The following is a 10753-nucleotide window of genomic DNA, read 5'->3' as shown; positions in this document are numbered from 1 at the left end:
TTAAAAAATATCTAATTTTATTCCATAATGCCACGATACAAAAATGAGTTACTCAATGATCGAGCATGGTACTGCCTAACATATATATCTCACATACTGAAAATCCTAACGTTAAAATAAGTAATAGATCATCATCATCCATCTAACTTATTCCAAATATATCCTAGAAGAAAAATACAAGACTCTCCAAAATTGTGCATGTACACGAAGGACTTAAGAAGCCTGAACAGGGGTTGGGCAAATTGGCGGGTTCTGCTTTCCGGAAACAGTGGGCTTCACGTTCTCGCAGACAGTGGTGAAATTGGCGGGAATTGAGTTAACATATTTAAGATCAATATCACTAATCTGAACATTCTGGCATGGCTTGCTTGAACTGCAAGAAAATAACAACGCCTCCTTCGTGTTCGCTGTCCCCCTCACATTCTTCACCGTCAATCCGCTGATTTGGATCAACGATGGTTTCTGCAATATATATTTATTCCATGCATGCAAATTACATTATCCATATATATACAAGATTATTAATCATATAACTAGAAATTAGAGATATATAATGGATATATATACACACACACACACACACTTACGTCTTTGGTGCAGAGATTCCATGGGCAGTATTGTTGATCAATGACTACAGGATAGCTGACATTGTTCATTGTCAAGTCTTCGAAATGCAGATTCGATATTTTTAGGGTTGCCGGTGCATTGGGCCATGTCTTTACCCTCACGCCGTTGCTTGTTCCGGTGAATGTGCACTTCTTTACTGTAATTCCTGTGACGTCCTTCTCTGCCGGATTCTTACCCATGCTTCCAACACTGATGCCATGGCCCGGACCACATTTGACATTCTCGATGTGGAGATCAGTGGTCTCATCTCCAATAGAAATGCAGTCGTCTCCTGTTCCTATATCAGAGTCGAGTACTTTGACATTCGATACTCTGGCAATGTGGATCCCGTCTGTGTTGATGCTCTCGCCCGGTGCGCTGATTGTGAACCGTTGGAAAGTCACGTTTTGGCTCGATATGCAGTTGCAGTGGAAATTCTTGCTGTCTTTTGTGGTCACATCTTTGATTATGGCGTTCTTGATGAAATTCAGGCTAAGGTTCTGATAAATAATAATTACATACATGCATGCAATAATTTGTATTAGTAATATACTTAAAAAAGTGAAATATCATATGGATTGAGATATATCGATGATGTAATGTATGTAAAGATCGATAGACATACGATAGGGAGTTTGGGGCAATTTGGATTCTTGTGGCAATCGTTTGCCTTCCATGCTTGTTCGCCCTTTCCGTCAAATACACCGCCACCAGAGATGGTGAAGCCATCGAGATAATTGATAGTAATCCATTGGCCATCTTTTTGGGGCAATTTAGTGTAATCGGGATTGGCTTCAACGGTACCTTGTACTTCAAGCTCCAATGGAGCCTTATTCGGGCCGACCAATCTAATTTGGCTAAGGTACCATGTCCCTTTTGGAATCAATACTTTGCTTGCATTTGTTGCTTCACATGCTTCCTTCCATACCTTAGCTAGAACCTATTGTACGATAATAAATGTCATATACATGCATATATACGTACGTACATATATAATACATTCTATATATATACATATCTAAAAATAATATATATATTGATGTTATTTGTGTGTACGTACCGGGCTTATGTCATCACCGCCAGGTTTTGCACCGTATTTTGAGATATCGAATATTGTGACAGATTCGGCGTGATACGCCAAGAATGGTAAAAATACCAACAGAACTGCGGAAAAAATGAGTTTTATTTCCATATTTATGAATATAGTTGATGATGTTGTGTTTTATTTGTTCAGTAGAACTTATGATGTCATTAAGAGACATGATCTGGAATGAATTTATAATGGTGTCTTGAAAGCCATGAGATATGTTTGCACCACTAATCCAATTACTATTAATAGTTGTGTGGTTGAACATGCTTTTTGTAATCCAATGGTGTCTTCATCCATATTGTTAAATACAATATGTATTTGTGGATAAGAAAAGTCCGAACTTTTGAAGTAATTTTCAGATTGGAATCGGATTTCCCAAATCTATATAATTTATAAAGGGAGAATACACAATTATTTTTAAACCTTCAATTTTGATCCTACATTTTTCATTTATTCATTTTTTGAATTCTTTCTTTGATTATTTTTTTATTTAATTGAGAGAAATAAATAGAAACAAATCTTTTTCCAATGTTTATTAATTTATCTTATATCATATACCGGATTGTGATAAAATATTTATGGTAATCAATTAGTGACATTATTTTAATTACAATTTACCTTTCTATTCTTCAATTTTATAATGCATTTTTTCACATGAAATTTTAGTTCCATACAATCCGTTCATATTTATAAAAAAAAATCCACAATTAATATTGATTATAAATATATTATGGTAACATTCTTATTTTAGGGATTATTATACAATCAATGCATCAAATCATTAATCAATAATATAATTTACTATTTTAGCAAAACCTAAAAAAAATTCTTTACACTAGAAAAACTAACCCCCTATAAATACCGCATTGTTTTCATTCATTTATCATAATCCTAGGTATAACTTAGGGAAACGTTTTGCTTTGTTTCTTTTATTCTTCCTCCTTTCTTTTTCATTTTCAATTTTTGTTATTCTACATAATATTTCACAAATTGTATTTCAATGTATTATGTTCTTCAATGATTTTTTTTTGTTTCGTTAATATTCGTTGTTACGCTTTATAAAATAAATAAGTGTATAAAGTAAAACAACGGTTTTTTTAAATTTGTTTTGTTAATATTTTTTTTTCATTGGGTCTTTGTTTTTTTCGTTAATATTATTTTGTTTTTCATTTTCATGTCTTTAATTTTATTCTCATTCATTGTTTCATTACAATTCTTTTATTTTTTTCATTCACGTCTTTATTTTTCTAATGTATTCAAACTTCCATTTTTTTTATTATATTTTTTTAAATATTTACTATATATGTTCTCGTGTTATTCTTACTATTATGGTCTTTATTATTTATTTATTTTTAATTTTGTCTATTCATTGTTTCATTGTTTTTTTCGTTGTTCATTTGATTTCACTGTTTACTTTTCTAAATATTTTTAACGTTTTTTTAATGACATCCATTCGTCATCCCATTAAATTATGTGCCCGGTAAATTCGTGATTTTGAATCTTTATAGATATCTTTTATCCCATTAGTATGTGCAAGGATGAGATGCGTATTTATTTATTTTTATTATAAAAAAAATATTTGTGTTTATGTTTTGGAGGTATTGACTATTATATCATCTATAAATCAATATATTGAAATTTATACATATGAATTCTTTGAAGTAATGAATATTTTGTAATATTTTTCTTCACCCTAGCCATTTACGTCCTCACACTTTATAATAATATCAGTATTGCGATTTTCTTTTCTTTTCTTTTCTTTTCTCTTTTTCTTTTATTATGTATTCATATATTTTAATTTATTTTTTTACTGACCATTTTTTATGTTTTTTTTATTCCTATTTGTTTTATATGTTCTACCTGTATGTAAAGGTAGTAGCACAACCCAATTGAAACATTTTACTTTGTCGTAAATTTTATTTGTGTCCATTTATTTATTGTATATAAAAGTAATTAATATTAATATCAATAAAAGTATTAGTATTAGTATTAGTATTATGATTAGAATTATAATTATGATAGGATTTAATTAATATTAAGAAAATGATTAGAATTATTATTATTAGGATTATGATTGTGAATATGATTTAGTATTACGATTAGGCTAGAGGATTATGATTAGTATTATCATTGGGATTAGAGTTAGCATTAGCATATTATAATTACCATTAGTATTAGCGTATTAGAATTATGATCAATATTAGTATTAACAATAGTAGTATGATTAGGACTAGCCTTAGGATTCTCATTAGAATTAGAATTAGCATTAATATTAGGATTAAGATTAAGATTATTATTCAAATTAACATAAGCATTAGCATTAGTATATTCGAATTAGGATTAGCATTAGCACTAGCATTAGCATATTAGGATTAGCAATACCATTATCATTAGGATTAGGTTATATTGGTTAGGATTAGAATTAATATTAACATTATGAATAGGATTATAATTATAATTAGAATTAGGATTAGGATTAGCATTAGCATTAGCATCAACATATTAGGATTATGATTAACACTACCATTACTATATATGAGCATTATCATTACTACCATTATTATATTAGGATTATAATTAGCATTAGCCCTAATATTAGTATTAGCATATTAGGATTGCATTAGGTTTAGCGTTAGCACATCATGATTAACATTAGCCTTAGCATTAGTACTAGGATTATGATTCACATTAACATTAGCATATTTGTATTAGCATTAGCATTAGTACTAGGATTATGATTCAAATTAACATTAGCATATTAGTATTAGCATTAGCATATTAATATTAACATTTCCATTAGTATTATCATTAGCGTATTAGTATTAGTATTAGTAATAGTGTTATGATTAGGATTAGGGCTCGGATTAGAATTATGATTTGTAGTAAGATTAATCTAAGGATTATGATTAGTAGTAGAATTAGAATTTGGATTAAGATTAGAATTTAACATTAGCGTTAGAATTAGCGTTAATATTAATATTAGTAAATTAGTATTAACATCAACAGATTATGAATAGCATCAGCATCATCACTAACATTAGTATTCGAAATATGATTAGCGTTAGCATTAGCATTAGCATATTAGTATTAGCATTATCATTAGCGTATTATTATTAGTAATAGTATTAGGGATAGTGTTATGATTAGGATTATGATTATGATTATGATTAGTAATAGGATTTTGCTAAAGGTTACGATTAATATTATCAATAGGATTTGGATTAGCATTAGAATTAACATTACCATATTATAATTATCATTAGCAATTAACATTGCGTAGAAGAATTATGATTCGCATTAGCATACACAATAGTAATAGAATTAGGATTAACATTATGATTGGAATTATGATTAGAATTAGAATTAACATTACCATTAGGATTTAACTTATGATTAGGATTAACATTAGCACTAAAATTAGCATATTATGATTATAATTAGCATTAACATTATCATCAAATTAGCATTAGAATTATGATTAGTATTATAATTAGAATTAGTATTAAAATTAGCATTAGCATTAGCATTAGCACCAACATATTCCGATTATGATTAATATTAGTATTAGCTTTTCCACGAGCTAACATTAGCATATTAAGAAAATGATTAGCATTAGCATTAGCACTGGCATATATATTAGTATTAGTAGATTATGATTAGCAATAGCATTAGTATTAGGATTATCATTAGCATTAGCATTAACATTAGCCTATTAGTATTAGCATTAACATATTAGTATTGGCATATTACGATTAACATTAACATTAGCTTTGGCAGATTATGATTAGCAACAGCATATTAGCATTACAATTATCGGTATGATTTTATAAGTGTATTATTATTAGTAATAGTTGTGATGATTACGATTAGAATTATGATTATAATTAGTATTAGGATTAACTAAGCATAATGATTTATATTAAGATTATGACTATAATTAGCATTAGCCTTATCATATTATAAATTGTCATTAGCATTAGTATTATGATTAAGATTGGAATTTCATTATGATTATAATTAGCATTATCATTAACATATTAAGATAAGGATTATCATTAGCATATAGGCTTAGCATTACCATTAACATTAAGATTAGGATTATAACTATAATTAAAAACAACATTAGCATTGGGATTATGATTATGATTATGATTATGATTATGATCAGGAATATGATTAGCATTATTATTAATATTAGCATTAACATATTAGGATTATGATTAACATTAGCATTAGTATTAAGTATTAACATTAGCATTAGCATTAGCATTAGTATTAGCATTAATATATTAGGATTAGCATTAGTATTAACTTTAGCATTAGGATTAACATTAGAATTATGATTAACATTAGCATTAATTAGCATATTAAGATCAATATTAGTATGAATATTAGTATTATCGTTACCGTTATGATTAGCATTAGCATTAGCATATTAGAATTAATATTACTATTAATATTAGTATTAGGATAAACATTGTGGTTATACTTATGATTAGCAAGTATTAGCATTAGCATATTAGAATTAGTATAAAGATTAACGTTTGCATTAGCATATTTTGATTTCTATTAGGATTAAAATTATGATTGCTATTATTATTATGATTATGATTATGATTATAATTAAGATTATTTCAAAACTATTAGAAGACGTATTGATGTGATTGAACGGGCCATTTTTTTTTAACAATATTTCGGGATTTTTTTTTTAAAATTGGGGTGATTTTATAATTGATTTCATAAATACAATAAAGCGTCATTTAAAACGACGCTCTTTAAGAACCGTTGGATTGTGTCTGGATCAATGGCCATCTCTTCAATTCTGTCTCCTTAATCTGACGGTCCGAGATTGATCTGGACGATCGGACGGCCCTTAAAAGGCGTCATTCAAAACGACGCCCTTTGACCTGCCGCACTGGATTACAACGTCATTCACATGTACGCCTTTTAATAGCCGTTGGATTGTGTTTATATCAATGGCTGGATTTGAGCTGAGTTTTTTAAATTTTACTTAATTCTTTTTATTGTTAAATTGTAATACTTAATCAAATTTTAATTTTAAATTAATTATATGTTGTATTTTAAATTTTTTTCCTTCATTTATTTATGCAATTTATTTTATAATTCACTATAAAATAATACAAAGTTAATTAATTATAACCTAACAAAAATTAAGAAATAAAGAACTCTTTTATCAATTATATTACTTTTTTGTGAAATAAAAAGTTTTTTTGCATAAATTATAAATAAAGAACTATTTTCTCAATTATATATATATATTTTTTTTAAATTTATATTTTATTAAATAAAAATAAAATTCCTAATTATTAGGAAATATTTTTTGTCTCCAAATCCATTTAACATATATGGACATGGATGCGGATTACTCCATCAAGGCATTTTATTTTTATTTATTCAAATATAAATTTTAAAATATATATATATATATATAATATAATTGACAAAATAGTTCTTTATTTATAATTTATGCAAAAAAGCTTTTTATTTCACAAAAAAAGTAATATAATTGATAGAAGAGTTCTTTATTTCTTAATTTTTGTTAGGTTATAATTAATTAACTTTGTATTATTTTATAGTGAATTATAAAATAAATTGCATAAATAAATGAAGAAAAACAAATTTAAAATACAACATATAACTAATTTAAAATTAAAATTCAATTAAGTATTACAATTTAACAATAAAAAGAATTAAGTAAAATTTAAAAAAATTCAGCTCAAATCCAGCCGGTGATATAAACACAATCCAACGACTGTTAAAAGGCGTACATGTGAATGACGCTGTAATCCAGTGTGGCAGGTCAAAGGGCGTCGTTTTGAATGACGCCTTTTAGGGCCGTCCGATCGTCCAGATCAATCTCGGACCGTCAGATTAAGGAGACATAATTGAAGAGATGGCCATTGATCCAGATACAATCCAACGGTTCTTAAAGAGTGTCGTTTTAAATGACGCTTTATTGTATTTATGAAATCAATTATAAAATCACCCTAGTTTTCAAAAAAAAATTCTGAAATATTGTAAAAAAAAAAAAATGGCCCGTGATTGAACTATAGATAGTTCAAAACTTCTAATGGAAATAGTCAAATATCTATTTTTTTCTTGAAAAGGAAAGTTACCAAAATATCTTAATACTATTAGAAGATGTAATGATGTGATTGAGAAAAAAATCAAGGACAAATTCCACTTCCCCCTTATAGTTTAATTCGGTATCACTTTACATCCTTCTATACTTGATTGCATACTTGAAACAAATCAATCATGCAACATTTATTAATCTGCTATATTTTATATTATCTATTGAATAATAGGCCCATATCATGATACATATATTATTGTTGAACTACCAATTGCAAGTAAAAGGACTATTACAAATCATGAACTGCATACAGTGCAAACTCTATAGATATATTAATAATCAATAAATATAATAACTTTGTTTAAATATTTTTTTTTTTTCCAAACTCAGAGACAATGTGCTAAATAAATAATTTACTATAAATTTATATGATAATACATGTTTAAAATTCTTATCCCCATGTAATATATAATATTGCATATCAACAAACCTTTCAAATTCATAGTACAACGGTAAATCTATAAAGACTTTACGAAGAAAAGTTTTAATTTATTTTGCTTCTTTTTTAAGTTCACGATCACTTTCAATCTCATCCCTCACTTTCTTTTTTCATGGTAACAGGTTCTGTATACTTTTGTTTAGCTTGTATCTCTCTGGACCAAATAGCAATTTCCTGTTGGAGTTTGAGTGAAAATCAATTGGTTGTGGTGGCGGCGTGGATGCACGGGACTGGCTGGTAGAAGACAATGCATTGCGGCTTCGAATCACATATATAAATAGCTGTCAATTACCGTGGATCCGATTTCCGCACCCGATACTACTACCTTCTCGCGTTCCATACCCACCGAATCTCGCTCCCTTTAACCTGATCTCGAATCTTAATTCGCAAAGATTTCGACTTATCCGGATCCGACATGATAAATATTTTTCTCCGAAGAAACAGTAAAAAAATAAAATTTACTCTACCACAAAAAATAAAGGAGCAAGAGCACAAAAGGAGACTCAAAAGTTAAAATACTTACCCATATTTATTCCCCACAAGGATTGGAAATTAATTCTCTCCACCACAACATGATTCTGTTTATTTGGCCATGGTATATTATTTAAAACTCTTAAATATATATCTTGTTGCCAAATAAATACAAAAAAAAAAAGAAAAAAAAAAGAGGCTTCGGAGCTGTTTAATTACAAATTACGACCCGGAATTACGAATTACGATTCAGTAAACCACGTCACATTTAACTCTCGACACGATCCGGAATCCCTTCGACAAGTCTCCCATCTCGACTCGAGAGTTGGGGGCCTAATGATATAACTAATTGGGCCGACCCAATGGGCCCCCAATTTATCTAATAATTGGGTCCAATACACGAAACACCATCAAAATAAGGCTTGGGCCCAACTAAGTAAACTCAACCCAATCAACGACATATAAATAGAGGTGTTTACCCATTTGTTTAGGTACGTTCTATTATTCACAACTAATCTAGAGTGCTTATTCTATCTACCATCTCCACGATCCGTACATCTGACTCGAGCGTCGGAGGGGTTTCCGCCGAATCAACCCCCGGCTTAGTTCACGTGTGTTCATTTCGCAGGGACCTCAGGATCATCAAATTGTCAAGCTACTGATCCGCTTTGCTCTCCTAGTTCATTTACTACACTACCCCAGGTGATCTAAGCAATTAACATCTTCATTTTGGCGCCATCTGTGGGAATGCAAACCAGATCACGTTGCCAGCAAGATCCTCCTGAGTCATCCGCTCGAAGAGAGAATGACACAGCTAACAACCTCCCAATCCGCGGAGGCTCTAACTTGCCACCTCCTCCCCGTGCTCCGAATCCCCCTCGCGATGTCCAAGTGAATCCCCATCGGGATCCACCCCTCGCCGATTCGCCACTCCCTCCTCCACAAACAGTTCAGATAACCGAGGATGCGCTCCAACACATGATAGCAGAAGCCTCAACTCGCGCCGCCACAGAGGCTGTGACCCAATACATCGCCACGATGAGAGCAAATGCTCCCAACAAGATACCCGCACCTGCTCCACCTGTGGTGCCACCCATGGCACCACCGCCAGTCCAGACTCGAATAAGTGTTTGCTCATCCACCTCGGACCCACGGTCCCTAGTGCAGCTATCCACTAATCATAGGGGGGCACAACCCAGACAGCAACGTCAATGCTCACCCCCACGGGGTAATGCGTCTCCACAAAGAGTCCCTCTCTTTAATGAGGGAGAAGGCGAGGTAAACAGTAGAAAGTCTCGCCAAATTTCCTTCCCCCAATTGAACAATCCAATTGGCGGAAGAATGCCTGCACCAGTAAGACGCAGTCCTTTCACCATGGACATCCTCAACGAGGCATTACCTCAAGGAGTGAAAATCTCACGATTACCTCAGTTTGAAGGAACCACCGATCCACAAGAACACATAGAGAAATTCCACGCCATGGCAGATTTATATGGCCCAATAGATGCAGCAATGTGCAAGATGTTTCGCACCACTCTCTCCAAGTGGGCCATGAATTGGTTCAACTCTCTACCTACGGGATCGATCGACACCTTCTCTCGATTATCACAACGCTTTACCAACTAATTCGCCATAAAAAACGATATGCCAAGACCCCAGCACACCTTTTCTCTGTCATACAGAGAGACAACGAAACACTCCACAACTACATCAAGCGTTTTGTGGAAGCTGTCCACGAAGTCCCAAGCGTAGGACAAGACATGCTCTCCGGGATCATGCAACAAAACTTGAAGTCGGGTAGGTTCAAAGAATCTATTGCCGGAAGGCCTCCATGCAACCTAGATGAATTGCTGAACCGAGCTGAGAAATACGTACGAATAGAGGAAGCTTCTACCCATGCTCCTCCCAAGAGGAAGAGAGAAGATGACCGACAGGGTGTTAGGAGACGGGATGATCGACGACCACCACCCCCACCTCAAGGCCAACCATC

At 31.5% G+C, this 10753-nt stretch overlaps 1 protein-coding gene across 1 annotated transcript; it reads right to left on the bottom strand.

The window, feature by feature from the left end:
* On the bottom strand, positions 1-1868 carry LOC105951887 (exopolygalacturonase). Its single transcript, XM_012975355.2, has 4 exons — positions 1667-1868; positions 1232-1546; positions 588-1106; positions 1-462 (listed from the first exon to the last, which is right to left on the bottom strand). Exons 1-4 carry the CDS (start codon positions 1796-1798, stop codon positions 214-216), a joined length of 1215 nt encoding a protein of 404 aa, XP_012830809.1. The 5' UTR covers positions 1799-1868; the 3' UTR covers positions 1-213.
* Positions 1869-10753: the final 8885 nt, after the last annotated feature.

The sequence above is a fragment of the Erythranthe guttata genome, chromosome 13 (genome assembly GCF_056151865.1).
Source record: "Erythranthe guttata isolate IM_541 chromosome 13, IM_541, whole genome shotgun sequence".
NCBI lineage: Eukaryota > Viridiplantae > Streptophyta > Magnoliopsida > Lamiales > Phrymaceae > Erythranthe > Erythranthe guttata.
This window is presented reverse-complemented; position numbering and strand designations above follow the sequence as displayed.

What these genes read in the sequence shown, in the direction of transcription:
- LOC105951887 (XM_012975355.2), bottom strand. Translation starts at nt 1,798, where the DNA reads ATGGAAATAAAACTCATTTTTTCCGCAGTTCTGTTGGTATTTTTACCA. An exon ending in GCGGTGATGACATAAGCCCG is followed by an intron (nt 1,547 to 1,666) that starts GTACGTACACAC and finishes ATCGTACAATAG; the next exon opens with GTTCTAGCTAAGGTATGGAA. An exon ending in GGAATCTCTGCACCAAAGAC is followed by an intron (nt 463 to 587) that starts GTAAGTGTGTGT and finishes TATATATTGCAG; the next exon opens with AAACCATCGTTGATCCAAAT.